General features: G+C 40.8%; 1 protein-coding gene across 2 annotated transcripts in view; it reads right to left on the reverse strand.

The window, feature by feature from the left end:
- LOC115267652 (headcase protein-like) overlaps positions 1–13,987 on the reverse strand; it is a 90,440-nt gene extending 76,453 nt beyond the window's left edge. Inside the window, exons 1-2 of one of the 2 annotated variants that reach the window (XR_009996387.1) lie at positions 1,578–13,986; positions 1,311–1,475 (exon numbers count right to left, since the gene is read on the reverse strand). Coding sequence is in view for 1 of the 2 variants with exons in the window: in XM_062846186.1 (XP_062702170.1) it covers positions 11,397–12,352 (956 nt within the window). In the remaining variant the exon portion in view is untranslated. Of the gene's footprint in view, positions 1–1,310; positions 1,476–1,577 lie in introns of both variants that reach the window. The other variant, XM_062846186.1, reaches the window with a different exon arrangement.
- Between the last annotated feature and the right edge of the window lie 1,587 nt (positions 13,988–15,574).

The raw sequence follows: 15,574 nt of genomic DNA on the forward strand, positions 1-15,574 counted from the left end.
AAAATCATTCCTGAATGGGACTTGATCATTACTATAGGTGAATGGTGACAAGATATGTTTGCATCGAACATTCTTCTAGAAGCTAGGCCACCAAACCCACGAAACATCTTTTGATTTCCCAATGAAAAGTGGCAACTTCCGGTTTTTCGTGCTTGCAATTAAGCTTTTCTGGTGATTTTATTACCAGCCAAGTGTTTCCAACGAGAATGAGGCGCACATGGAGACGCATGGTTGTTGTTGTCTACAATTACCATGTTAGGGGTCGTTCAAATATTACGATCATCGCTTTGCGGGGAGGGGGGTAACACTCCATTTATTGAGTATACGAAAAAGGCGGGACAGAGGGAGGAAAAGGAGCGGATATGCCCCGAAACTGATGGACGTAATTTTTGAATGTTTTTATGAAGTGGCATCTTACCCCATGGCAGCAGGTTTTTTTGCACCACTTCCGTTTCACGAATCAGTTTTTGAAATCGCTAAAAATCGATGAAAATGCAATAGATTAGTGAATATTTTTGCTGAAGTATCGAGCAAATATTGTCTAGTTACTGTTACCACTTTGAAAGCCTAACAAATGAGGCTAATTATCATTGAAAACGGTGAATGTTTGAAAAATGGCATTTTACCCCATTTGACCCTACAGCAGAGGCCACCCCGGCCTTAGCCTGATCGGTAAGGTAAGTATGTATAGCGTAACATTAAACAATGAGCGTGTTCTTGTCTAGATTTGAAGTATTTTTTGCCGAGTTGTTCGACGCAAAAAGTAAACGGTGAATGTGCGCTCGGCTTAGTTCGAAAGATTCCTTGCCAAGTGTTTGTTGTTCGTTAAAAAACGTAAACAGTGAGCATGTACTCGGCTAGACTCGGAATATACTTTACCGGAAGTTTGTTGTTCGGTGCAATGCAAACAACAAACAGTAAGCATGTGTGCGTCTAAATTCGGAAGATTTCCTACCAGGAGTTTGTTGGTGGTTGCAAAAAGTAAACAGTGATCGTGTGCTTGGCTAGATTCGGAAGATTCCTTGCCGAGAGTATGTTCTTCGGTGTAAAAAGTAAACTGTGAGCATAGATCTTTTTGATTCGGTAGATTTCCTGTCAGAAGTTAGTTGCACGTTATACAAAAGAGAAGTGTGCGTTTGCTCGGCTAGATTTGGAAGATTCCTTGCTGGAAATTTGTTGTTCTGCGTAAAAAGTAAGCAATAAGCGTATGCAGGTCCAGCTTTGGAAGATTACTTGCCGAGTGTTTGTTGTTCGACGCAATAAGTAAACAGTGAACGTGTGTGAGCGTCTAGATTCAAAAGATTCCTTACCGGGAGTTTCTAGCTCAGTACAAATAGTAAACACTGAGCGCATGAATGGAAATGAATCCGCGCAATCGCCCGTTGTGATGGAAGTTGGTCCCGACTGGAGCGGGAATCGAACCCTTCTTCCGTGGCACCATACGACTGACGCCGCTAGCCGCAGGTCTGAAGCCGCTGTAGTTTAGAAGGAATGATAAATGTAAGTACTTTATTCCCTAGATACATTTTTGTATGAAGAAACTAAAACACTATTTAACGAAATCATAACTAACGTACCAGTCTAATCGCTTCAGTTGCACCCGGAAAAATTGAAACACACAAAGCCCAAACGGGATTAATTTTAACAATTCCACCCACGTGCCTCATTTAGCGAAAATCGTTTCCCATTTTTCGCGGTTCACTTTTTCATCATCGCTTCTTCGGCAGCAACAGCCGATATCGAACACAAAGAAAATCTATGCCATCGCCTGCGTCGCGTCGCCGTCGTCGTCGTCCTGCCTGCCTGACTCATCGTTGACAGTGTCCTGAATGAGTGATCAACATAAAACACAGCCTTCTTCGTTACCCCCTGTGAGTTCGTGTCGGTCGTAACCTAGTTCAGTTGCCTATGGATTAGTGGCGGAAGGCACTGGAAATTATTACATCATCGCTTTCTTCGTGATTTTCCTTCTCTGTCAGGGGTTCTCGATTTTTGTTTTCGCTTGCGATCCACCTTTATTGGATTGTGGGTTCTTTGTTCAATCAGGATGGCCTACGCCGAAGCTGAACAAAGCCATCCTAGACCAGAAGGTCGGAATCGATTTTCCTCGAGGTTAATTCCTTTATTATTTGTACCTAGTCACACATGAGACCTTCCATTTCCCCCAACTAATCCTCTTCCCACACATCCGGATAATTAAAAGCTCCCGCAAAGCAATCGATACCCCAATAACCCGCACAAAATCCCATCCAATCTAATCGCCTATCGCACAAAGTTCGCCACCTCCTAACTGGCACAACATCCTCCGACGACGAGTGGATTCACCTCGTATTTTCACCATTTCCTCCAAGTTTTCCCTCAAAGATACACACCTAGCACAATCTATACGAGAACCGGTGCGGTATGATGATGACGACGCGGACGACGACGAACGGGACGGGAGGTGAATGATACCCGAAATCTCAAGTTCAAGGGTAGCAAAACTCCGAAAAGGGGACAAAACCCTCTGCCTGCATGTCGCTGCTGATTCGGTTCGGACGCAAAAAAGGAACTCACCCTCCCGCCACGGCCAGCGCAGTGGGAGTTGTGTGCGTTGCTGCTGAACGGAGCTGAGAGTCGCCCGCCGGATCACAGTAGGTACATACCTAAATTGTTGCGAAGAGAGTGAATCCCGACGACGACGACGGATGACGATTGAAAGAAACACGGCGATGAGCGCCACCACCGCCGTTTACAACGCCGGATTGCGAAGCAGAAGATATGAAATGGACGCGAGAGGAAAATTAGATGCCCTATTGGCGTAATTGCTCCGATGGAAAACCTGTGCTGGCAGAGGCCAGCTATGGTGTGTGGGTAGCATTGTTTTTGCCTTTCGGTGCGGCTGGCGGTGGGTTCTCTGTGGTAAACCGTACGTGTCGATGGTGACACACTGCTGTGGTGGATGGCTGTAGGTTTTTCCTGGAATGGAAACTCTGGCTCCGGTGAAAAGGCCTAAATTGTGGGGCCGCCCGCTGAAGTGTCTCATCTCAATTTTAACTCAAATGTTATACCGTATGTACGGCGTTCTTGGAAAACGAAGTTTTTGTGCTGATAACATCTCTTGATCTGGCTCAAGGATCTGTCTGCATAAACATGTGTACATTGTACAGGTAACACATTCAGAAATTAAATTTGCTTTGAAAACTTTCTAAGTTGATGGTTTTGAACATGGGCGTAGTTGGAATCCCGAGGAGGCCCGAGAGGGGCCTAAGTCGAAACGGTTATAAGGTTACTTGGACGCCTGACATTGATATATAAATATAGAAATATGAGAATGTGAATTGATTCTGATTAAAACTGTACATTTTAAAACACACATTGTAGGTATTATGTAAAAACAATATTTTTTACGATACCTTTTTTTAAGACTTTCTGACTAAGCACTCTTCTTTCAGAGTCAACATACCACTGTTATCCGACCTGATTTTTGCAGAACATAAATAAAGACTTCCGAGTTCCGAGAGGTATTCTAAACAAATCCTATAAATTCCCGGATGGCAGATAGGCATTGCAGATATGAAAAGCATCCAGGTGGAACTACAAGAGATGAGTTTCCAATCTTGGAAACTTGAACTCCTACAAGATTTCATGAATAACTCCCGTAAGGAATTGTAGTTGAAATAATTAAATAATTGATGGCAACTATGAGATAACCGCATAGGACATTTCTGAGGGTAACTTGTGGCTTCATAGTCGTGCGGCTAGTGTCACCAAGCTCTTAGTCGCATCGTGCTGAGGAGCGCGGGTTCAATTCCCGCCGTAGCTGTTAAGGAAAATTGTCGGCTGTGCCACTGGGCATTGCATGTCGTACTTCCGTCAAAGAGAGAAGAATATACGAAGAAGTAATATGATATTTTCAAATGACTGTCCCTTAAAATATTCTGCAAGCTTTAAAAAAAAACTCTGAAAAGGATCCAGTTGTTGAATAAAAACATTTTAGATTATCTTAGACAATTTCTAACTATGTGTGCTGTCGTATGTGCTGTTGCATAGTGCATCAAAAGAACTCCTATGGGGTTTCAATAGTGTAGTTCCACAGTACTAGACCAACATTTGAAAAGGCCAGAACTACCATTGCATGCCTCAGCTTCTTTCGTTCCTCCTAGCCGTATTTAAATTAATTTTTGCAAACTTAGTCCGTTATCAGATAGACGAGAGTCTGCAATTAGCCTAGCGGTTAAGGCTATGGATCGCCAACCCGGAGACGGCGTGTTCGATTCCCGTTCCGGTCGGGAAATTTTAATCGACTCCCTGGGTATAGTGTATCATTGTACTTGCCTCACACAATATATAAATTCATGCAATGGCAGGCAAAGAAAGCCCTTCAATTAATAACTGTGGATGTGCTCAAAGAACACTAAGTTGAAGCGAGGCAGGCCAAGTCCCAATGGGGACGTAGAGCCACAAAGAAGAAGAAGAAGAAGAAGGAGAGTCTTCTGTACCTGTTACTGCTAAGAAATTGCATAAATAATAGGGAATACGCCAAGGAGGACCGAGAGAAGCAGAGATTTGAAATGGCTGTTACGCCCTGTTGGTCTATTTTCTGTAATGAAATCTCTTAAAGATGTCTTAAAACCTGAAAGAGTTTCATAATTATAAAAATGATTACAGCAAATCGATGATACTCAACTGATAATTGTTATTCATTTTTTTATTTTAAAAATAATGTATTTTTAAATAATTAATCCTAAAGTTTTTTTTATTGTTAAATCTGCAGGACTTTTTAAATTTATACCGTCGTGCGGGGTTACTTTTGAAATGCGGGGCTGCTTTGGACACTTTCGAATATGGATTTTTTGAATTCGAAATATGGTTCAAATCTGTTTGATGTCTTTGGGACTATTACGAAGCAATAGTTTTCCCTCCATTTGTTTGAAATTATTTTTCGAACGGACCGTTTATTGCTTGGCAGGACGCGAAAATACATCGAATAAATCAATAAAATATACATAACGTATCAGAACATTTGGTCTGTAAGCATTGTTTCTACAGTTCATAAATTTCAAAGGGTTGATCAATTCATTCAAAATATATCAACGTAGCATATACAATCGAATATTTGTATCGTTATACATTATAAATGACCATTTCACCTAAATAAAGGATTGATGGTCCTTTTTTTCAGGCTATTTATATAGCAATATCACGCTGCTCATAATACCAAAGGTAGCACGGAACCATCTTCAAACGCATAAATTTATTGAAATTATGTCTGATATAGTATACTACAGTGGAGCGGACCTGGTGTGATGGTTAGAACACTTGACTATCACGCCGAGGACCTGGGATCGAATCCCACTCCCGACAAACTCGCAAAATGTGAGTTCTTCCTTCGGAAGGGAAGTAAAGCGTGGGTCCCGAGATGAACTAGCCTAGGGCTAAAAATCTCATTTATACAGATAAAAAAAAAGTATACTACAGTATTGGTACAAAGTAGTTTTCTAAATAAACCTGGAATTTGAAATGCAATTTTGTTTTAGATAAAAATGTCCAAAGTAGCCCCCATCTGGTTCTATATGAGATGTGTCCGATTGGTGTATGAACAACTTTTTTGTTTATTGATGGATTTAGTTCAAATTTTGCATACATCCTACATACATACTCACAATTATTATGTGTGAAAATTGTGGAAATCCATTCACTACTCTGGGAGTTATAATGTCATAAAGTTGAAAAATCATGAAAAAGTGTAAAAAGAAGCCCCGCACGACGGTATTGAGGGAATTTCATTAGCACTCAGTCTCCAGCTAAATTCTTCACCTAGACTTTTTAGGGCGTGCTTTGGATATTTTTACTTTAACACCGCATCCTTACTTTTAAAATCTCCAATAAAAATGAGCTTGCCAAAAAAGTCTACCCAGCTTTTGGACAGCGCCTAAATGAGTTCTGAGAAAATGCACTAATTCAGAGAATGGGATAAGCATGCGTACCGAATGCTATTGAAAACACCAAATTCGCATTGCTTTGAAAATTTCTGTCAAAAATTTCTGAATAAATTCTTTTGGAAAATGATACTTTAAAACTTTGGTACTTTTTTCGGAAATTCTCGTAAAAATATCTCTAAAGAATTCGCTTTTGAAATTGCTCTACAGACTAGAGTCTGTTTAGAATATTTCTCATGAGTACCACAAGAAAGACCTGAAGCCTGACCTTCTGAATGCTCTACTAAAATTCTCCAAGATTTATGTGAGCAAATTACAGCTAAAGTTTTGAAGAAAAAAGGTCAAATGTTTTCTTAAATTTTGAGAAAAAAATATCATCTCGATATTCTTCAAGGATTCTATAGGAAATATCTGAAGGGATTTATGTAACGGTTTGATAATCTCGATTACTCTAGCGCAAGATTTTCTTAAGAAGTTCTGAAGTTTGGAAATCGCATCACGTGTTTCATATCAATTTAGTCAACCAGTTCTGATGCATTGTTTCATCTTTTATGACTTCAAATTTTTTCAGAAATACTGCCTGAAAAAGCCACATTTAAAGCTAAAAATATATCTTCAGATTTCACTAGGCATAATTAAAAAAAAATCAGGTCAATATTTCCCAGGAGCCAAATAAAAAACTTCCAAAATGCTGAGATAATATCAAATGCATATTTCTTACATATTTCTCCCTTATTTGATTTCTGAAATTCGTTCAAAATTTTACCATTTACAGCAAAAATAAGTTGTTGAATTTATTGTACCATTTATTACGAGGTTCCACCAAAATTGATCATTCATGTTTTTACATTTCGTAAAAGTATATTTTTTGAGTTTTTAGAGTCCGGCCAAATTTCTGAAATTGTTCCTAGTGACGAATGTAAGCGCCTTTCCATTCGAACTCTTTTTGTATGTATCTGCTGAATAATTACACTGCCGAATCATTTCTATTTAGGATGCAAGTCGTAAACTAGCATCTTCGAAAGAAACCGTAGAGAATGATCAAGAGTTTGATTATTTTTTATTTTATTTTTATATTCAGGGATTTTTCGCCATTGGATTCATCCCAGGTCAATAGTTTGATGCATTACAACTAAAAATCTGCATCAATTGTCAACGTCGCATACTTATACCAGATATCTATCCTTGTATAAATTTAGACAAAAGATGAACCAGCATTCTTCAATAATTCCTAGGGATTTCAATTTTTTTTCTAACATATGGTTCTAACAGATATAAGTTTCTTAATAGTCGTTGCTTTAATAGACTTTTCATGACTTTTTGGGAGATTCCTCAAACTAATATTTCCCAAAATTCTCTATATAATGCTGATCGGAAAGCAACATTGACAGGAAAAACAAAACGAAGAAAATGAAAAAAAAAGCAAAATATCGCTATCATAAAGGCCTGTCGAAAAATTGCAGCACTGCTACTCACTCTCCAATGGAGAGTGAGTAGAGTAAGACGTCTGTATGTATGTGGCCTTAGTTCAGTCATGATTTTGTTCTCTTACACATATTTATCGCTTGCATTGACTTTGTTCATTTTTGTAGTTCCTGCGAAGCACCCTAGGAAGCACCCAATGCTGGTTTTGCATCACTATCGGTAGCCTCTAATGTGGTCTGAGCCTATTTTCTTGCTAATCGTTCCTCATGGTTTAAAAAAGACCGCGGTTTGATGTGTCGCATGCTTCCGGCTGGACACCCTAGATCGGTCCCGGAACACTATCGGTAGCCTTTATAAAGATCTTCGTTGTGGTCTGAGCCTATTTTCTGGCTAATCGTTCATCACATTATTCAAAAAGTCGCTGTTGAATGTTCCGCATTCATGGGTTTTGATCTCTACTACATTTGACCACTTCCAGCGGGACACCCGGAATCGGTTCCGGAACTCTATCGGTTGTATGATCTGAAACTATTTTCTTTTATTAACCGTTTATCAGGTTGCCTGAAGAGCTTGCGATTTGATGCGTCGCATGTAAGGTTTTGGTTAACTTTTGTACTTGGCTACTTCCGGCGTGACATCTGGAACCGGTTCTGCAACACTACCGGTTTCGATATGATCTGAGAATGTTTTCCTGCCTACTGTTCATCAGGCTATCGAAAAAGCCGCTGTTTGATGTATCGCATGCATGGGTTTGGTTTACTTTCATATTTGGCCACTTTCGGCGGAACACCCAGAACCGGTTCCGGCATACTACCGGTTCAGATATTGTCTGAGAATGTTTTCCTGCCTACTTTTTATCAGGTTATCGAAAAATCCGCTGTTTGATGTGTCGCATGTATGGGTTTGGTTCACTTTCATATTTGGCCACTTCCCGCGGGTCACCAGGAACCGGTTCCGGAACACTACCGGTTCATATATGGTCCGAGAATATTTTCCTACCTACTGTTCATCAGGCTATCGAAAAAGCCGCTGTTAGATGTATCGCATGCATGGGTTTGGTTCACTTTCATTTTTAGCCACTTCCGGCGGAACACCCAGAACCGGTTCCAGAATACTACTGGTTCAAATATGGTCTGAGAATGTTTTCCTGCCTACTGTTTATCAGCTTATCGAAAAATCCGCTGTTTGATGTGTCGCATGTATGGGTTTGGTTCACTTTCATGTTTGGCCACTTCCGGCGGGTCACCCGGAACCGGTTCCGGATCACTACCGGTTCAGATATGGTCCGATACTATTTTCCTGTTTACCGTTCATCATGTTTTCGAAAGTGCCGCGGTTTGATGTGTCGCATGAATGGGTTTGTATCGTTTTCATATCTGGCCCCTTCCTGGGGTACCGATCCGGAACACCTAAATGGCCATAACTCCGGAACGGCTGGACCGATTCGAACCATTTTCAATAGGAAACAATGGGACCAGATTCCGCGTCGAATGAACCGTTGGTCATTAAAATCGGTTGAGGTTTACTGCCAAAAAGTGATGTGAGTTTTTTTTTTTGTACACACACATACACACACACATACATACACACACACACACACAGACATCACCTCAATTCGTCGAGCTGAGTTGATTGGTATATGTGACTCGACCCTCCGGGCCTTCTATCAAAAAGTCATTTTTGGAGTGAACATATAGCCTTTCCAGTACACTTAGTGTACGAGAAAGGCAAAAAGAAAAATTCAGTAAAAATGTTTTTAAATTAATATTTTTCCCAAAAAAATTACTGAAAACTATAGATTTAAAGCTGTTTGAAATGGTAAAATCCTTAAACTTTTAGTTTTACTAATAGAAGACATGAAAAGGGCGTGGCGTCCGAATGAGTTTATAAGGAACAAAAACATCCCGTGATCTTCATTTTACCGCCGACAAAGTAGAAGAGAAGCAGTACCGTGGTGATCAGTGCTAACAGTGTTAGTCAATTTGAAAGTAACCCACCGTTTATGCAATGCCCTAGAGAACGCAAAACAAATGCAAAGTTTTTTATTAACTGTCCCTGAAAATTCGCGAAATATTAAAAAAAAATGGACGCGATTATCAATTATTTATTAATTATTGATTTTTCAATAAGTTTCTGGGGATTCTACCAAAAAGTATTTTTGCCGAAATTTGCCATCTATAACAACACCAAACATTGCACACAAGTGAAAAATTTTCCCAGAATATCTACCTTATACTCTTATCGGCAGTCAGAACCCTCTGTTATAGATTGGCTCTTTCAAAAGTTTGGTTGCACTTTGTTTTCAGAAATGGTTTTAAAAATCTGCGGCTATATCATCACTGGATAATCGTTGTTTTTTTTTGTGAAAGAAACATCTTTACACTGATATTATTTCTCGTAAAAGAAGTTTTTCCCCTTTATAAGATTTTGTCCGAGAGTTCACAGATTTTTTTAGAAATCGAGCCTGAGCTCAGAGATGCACTCAAAAGTTTTTCATCAGATTCGTCAACAAGTATTGCATACACTTCTTCGAAGTTTCCATTCTGAAATCCTCTTTTTATATTCTCGGATTTTTTTCATAAACTTCTCAAAGAGCTCTGTCCAACATTGACCAGTTGAAGAATCATAATCTCCATCAAAACTTTCAATTAAGATTCCTTAAGAACAAGGAAGGTTCTTAAACTATTTAACTATTTAATTAACTTTAAAAATTTAATTCCATTACCCCCTGTATGCACAACTTCTTGACCGGGAAAAAAATAAAAATCGCGCTCTAAGATGTTTGCTTTCTAGAACGCCACGCCATTTTTGAACTAAGTTTAAATAATTTGCAGCATTTTTAACTCGACTAATTTTTAGTAATTTTAAGTGCAGAGTAGTCCGAAAATGCAATCGAAAAAGTAGCTTTTTTCCGCTTACAAGCTTATACTACACAGAAAAAAATATTCATGTAAAATTCAGCGAAAAATCATGCACATAAAGGGAATGCTAGAGTTAGTGCAATTTACATGAGATATCATGTAAAATTACGTTACGTTCGTGTAAATTTCCGCTAATATTCGCGTAAGCGGTTGGAGTCCATGATGTTTTACGCGATAGTTGGCGGAAATTTACACGATGGTACTGTAATTTTACATTATATCTCATGTAAAAGTGCACTAATTCTAGCATTCCCTTTATGTGCATGATTTCTCGCTGAATTTTAATTACATATTTTTTTCTGTGTACATCTCATTCTTCGTAACTAGCACTAGGATTGGGATGCAAAGCTAAAGCAAAAATCTAGAACACAAAAGCTCTGTTTAATTAAAAAAAAATATTTGAAATTTCAGTGGTTTTCACGGCACAATTTATCAATCCTATGTTAAAAAAACACGCGAAACGATCAGAGGCTGCAGGTATATGAATATCTAGACATCTGTACACAACGTAAGAATGTTGAAACTAATTTGAAAAATTGTTCTATCAATGTCAAAATTGTAAAGAATTTCTAAAATTTTGAAAATGATTGTGTAGAACTTGGAAGGCTTAAAACTATCTTAAAGATTAATATTTTCATTTTTGATACTACAGAAATCTTTACTAATTTTTGCTATGTCACTTCCATCAAATCCTCAGTAACCAAGGTTTGTGACCTAATTCGCAGGAACGTTATTTAAAAACACTGCATTATGTCAAAATTTAAAACTGTTGACCCTTGACGATTTTTCCTAGTGTTTTGTCCTAGTGTTCCTAGTGTTTAATACTTGTCAGCAGAGCAAAAGCTCTGATTATCGAAACAAGTCTTCAACTTAAGTTCCGTAAGTCGTTAAACCAATGCGAGGTTTTCTCCAAATCTCAGAAAAAAAAATATCACTGCTAATCTCACACCACTGTTCTCTTCCTATCCACCGACGTTATTTCATTGATTGCCACTGACAGTCACGCCTCTTTCCGCACAACAAGAAATCCAACTGGATTTTCTAATCAGGGTCGACCCTCACGCACTTTCGCACAGAGTGTGGAAAAACAAACACAAAATCCAAGAAGAAAAAAAATCACGTTACTCACCTCACTCGTTCCGAGTAGATTTCCACCTTGGTCTTCGGCGTCAGGGGCAGCTTGGCGAGTGCTGCTGCAGTGGCCGCTACCGAACAACCGCTCAGCCCTAGCCCGCTGTGCACCGGCGAAATGCTTTGGCACTCGCTGCCACCGCCAGATGTCGTGGAACTTGCCGGCGGAGTGCTGGAACCATTGCTCGAAGAGGACAGCGAATTGGTCCGCTGGCGACCACCACCGTGTCCGTGGTGCCCGGTGCCGTGACCGGTCGCAACACCGCTGCCGGTATTCAGAATCAGTGAGGTAGCAAAGTGGTCCGCCAGTTTAAGGCTGTTCAACAGAGTGGATCCTGAGTTTGTTCCTGCGGTTCCGGCATTGGGGCTGTTGGAGGAGCTGCTCGAATGGCTCGAGGGACTGGTGGATATGGCCAGGATCGGTTTCTGATTTTGTCGGTTCTTCTTTTTCTTCTTCTTGGCGGATTCATCGTCCAGGCGGGATTGGAACAGCGAAGTTGGTGGGATCCAGTCCAGATCCTTGCGGAGATGGCCACGTCCGCACTTGCAAGAGCAAGCTTTGAACACCAAGTCGTAGCCTTTTTTGGTCCAGAGGTTCTGTTGGCGTTGCTTGTCCGACCAGGATCTGGCCCGGCCAATCGATTTGAGGTAGTTGAGAACACCTTCTTCCCAGTGATCGAAACACTCGCGATGCATGTACTGCCCAGCGGAGCAGTTATCATTGTTGCAGATAACCCGAATGCAATCCCTTAGATCTTCCAAATTGATGGAACCGTAATCGACCGGAGAAGATTTGAAGCAGTCTCCGATTGGGACGCAACACCGGGTCATGTGAGCACCTTCGCTGCCGGACCCGTCTATCGACTGGGAGCTCTCGAAACCGTGGTCGGAATCGCCACCAAGAGTCCCAAACAGGTCCGTCGCCGGGCCTACGGTTCCTCGACGAGGCGCCATTAGGAGCAGCGGGTGATACGAGTGTAACGCTAAGGTATCTATTTTCGCGGCTTGGCAGGTCCCTCGATAAGGGACACACGAAAATCAGTAAGAAGGATGAAGACGGAAACTAAAACTGATAAAGCACTCACTTCGTGTAAATTCAGTGGTGATAGTCGTCACGGTTCATCACTGCTCTTTTTCTCAGCTGTAAGTTTCAATTTATTTCTTCCCTAAATCACTGTCTAACACTTCTCGAGATCTAATATTCTGGTTTTTATTGTCAGTTACTTGCACAAAGCTCAGAATTACTATTCTTCATCCTGCTGTTTCGGTACCGCGGATCAAAAACATCCCTTTCGTAGTTCAAGTACACTTGCCCTATTTTTCTCTTCTTTCACCGTCCGATTCTCACATACCGAACCGAAATAAAAATCCTGCAAAAGCAGCTAATATTCTCCAGCACTCTCGCTATTTTCGTACCCTCTTCTGGTGGGATTTGCTTTCGTCTTCGTCGTCGTTGCCGTTGACGTTTGCCACACGACGCAAGAGGAGATCCCTGAGAGCTCACGAACACACAGCACAAAACGATAGAAAAACGTGAAAAATCGTTATCACTGAGGTGTCGCACTTTGGCATTTGTTTTTCTTCACTTTTCTTCCTTGTCATCGATTGCATAAAAAATCGGAGAATCTATTTTCAAGTTTTTCCCTATCGATGCAAAAAATTGCTCAGCTCACACGCAACGTCCGAATTATTCAAAGTTGTTCTTCCACTCTGGTTTACGGAAACAGGAACGAAAACACTACGCATAACTTCATTCACGACCGTGCAAAACAAAAAGGAGCCCAAGTTTTCTCTAAGAACTTGGACAAAAGGCCTATTCTTTGCGGCGCGGTTCGACGTCACGACGGCTGTGGGTGCGAGGCACGGGTAGGCCTCGGTATCGTCAAACAGATATATAGCTATGCATAGTCAACACCGGAGGGAGGTTGGACCCAGACAGGCCTATTTTCACTTTCAGTTCTGCAACTTGCTCGATTACTTGCGCTTGAAGAAGACTCTTGCTCTTTGCCTTGATACTCTCGCGCGCGCTCTTACGCCAGCACACACTTCCTTCCTGCACAGCGCCACAAAACACACTGCCAAAAGCGAAACTCGACTCGAGCCTGTGGACTCCCTGCTGTACGATGTGCGATGCTAAAACCTTCTTCCTGACCGGCCTGTAAAGGGGAAGCGCGCGGATTTCCAGCAGGAGTAGGCAACGCGCGTACACTGGTAAGTGACAGAAGGACGGCACGCGGTACGGCACTCTTCTTCCCTCATGCAACCGCACACTCTCGGACGACACTCTCACTCACTCGTCGTCGTCGTCGTCGTCGGTCGCCCAGTCAGTGTCAAGTCTTCCACCACACAGCCAGCACTCTCACTCGGCGATGCTGGGTGGGTGACTCTCACACGCGTGAACACGGCACAACCGATGATGAGGTTTCTTGATTCTTTCGAACGTTCCGCTGTCGTCGTCGTCCTCACGCTCGACGCTGCGAAGATGATGATGGTTGTTCTAGCTCGGTGAAAAGCGAAAACGTAACTAAACGCGCCACGATCGATGCCTGTTGGGTATATAGCTATAGTGGATGATGGCCCGTATGCGTTCAAGCTGCTGTTGGGTTGGTTGTGAGCGCTCTCGCTCTCGATGGCAACAGGCGTGCTCAACCATTCGATGCCGGCTACGCGTTCCCAGGTATTGTAGTGTGGTTGAGAAAAGATTTCTATTGCTGTCTAGGAATCAGTGAGGCTCAGCGCTTTGGGCATTTTTGCACAACAATTAATGAGGAATCAATAAACACTGAAGAGATATGTTACAAATATATGCTTAATTCAATGTTTGTTTGTTTATTAGTGATACTTTACACCATTCCCGTGGTGCATTCGTATCAGAAATTCAATGTTTGGAATTGTTGCTAGAGAGTTATCGAACAAAACCTCAAATTTGCAATATTTCGTGATTTGCTCGATATATTCAGAAATTTGATGTGCCCTTTGGGACCTGGCCCCAGGAACCCACATTTTAGACCCAAACTAGAACTTCTTGTGGAATTTAGAATAACTTGGAACAACTCTGTCGTTCACTCAGTAAACTTAAATACAAAAACCGTTACAGAAACCGAAAATGAAAGACTTTTAGCGCGAAACAACGGACAATAATTTGAACTTGGAATGTATTATCGCCCAGCAGGGTAAACTGGCACAATTAGCCAATGAGGCATGCGGTATGAAGCTTGAGATCCTAGGACTGAGCATAGTCCGTCGGTCGAACTCTGGAGAACATAAAATAAGGTGTTGGGCCAAATTCTGCTATACTCTGGCCTAAAAGGTGAACACGCTGCGCTCATAAACTGGAAACCTATTAATATCCTATCAGTAAACTTACGACCATTTCAAATCGAACCCCAGAATTGTCGGAGCATTTTATGGAGGAATTTAAAAAGTTTTGCTCCATTAATTTTTTTTAGAAATTTCTTAGAAAATTCGGTTAAAAATGAAGTCGGAAACTCCATTTGAAACCTATCATCGATTCATCGATGCAAAGCTGGCGTTGCCAATCGCGCCTTCGACATCAAGAAATGTTGCCAATAGTATTTCCTCACTGTCAAATGATTTTCCTATTTTAGTTACGAATGAGTGAAAAGCCGACATCCTTGATTTGCCAGTCTGATAGACAAATTGCGTTCTATTTATCTTGAAATATATCTGATTTAATATACTCATCTATGAGTTTTTCCATTAACTTCAAACAATAGATGAAGGACTTATTAGCCTAAACGATTTTGGCGGCATCTCTTTAATTTGTCTTTGGTATAAAAACAACTTGGACTTGCTTCCATTTTGTTGCAAATAACTTAAATAAGAAAATAGATTTGAATAGTGTTAGTTCTATCGGAATTATTTTTATTGTTGTTCAAGACATGTGAATATATAATTGGCTCAGTCGGAAGCTTCTTATGTTGGACAGCTTTCGTTGATTACTCTCGTTAGTACAGTAGTTGGGCAGTCAGCTACCTTTTCAAGTTTAGAACATGTAGTAATTTTGTTGAAATATATTCCATTTTAACATTTAATCTTAGAACAATAAAGATTCCAATTAGTTTTTCGGGGATCTCTAAATGTCTTCTTTAAAATGTCTCCCGCAGCGAACTCGAATAGAATTTGCCTATGATCCGATAACGATATTTTATCAGA

The sequence above is a fragment of the Aedes albopictus genome, chromosome 1 (assembly GCF_035046485.1).
Source record: "Aedes albopictus strain Foshan chromosome 1, AalbF5, whole genome shotgun sequence".
Lineage (NCBI taxonomy): Eukaryota > Metazoa > Arthropoda > Insecta > Diptera > Culicidae > Aedes > Aedes albopictus.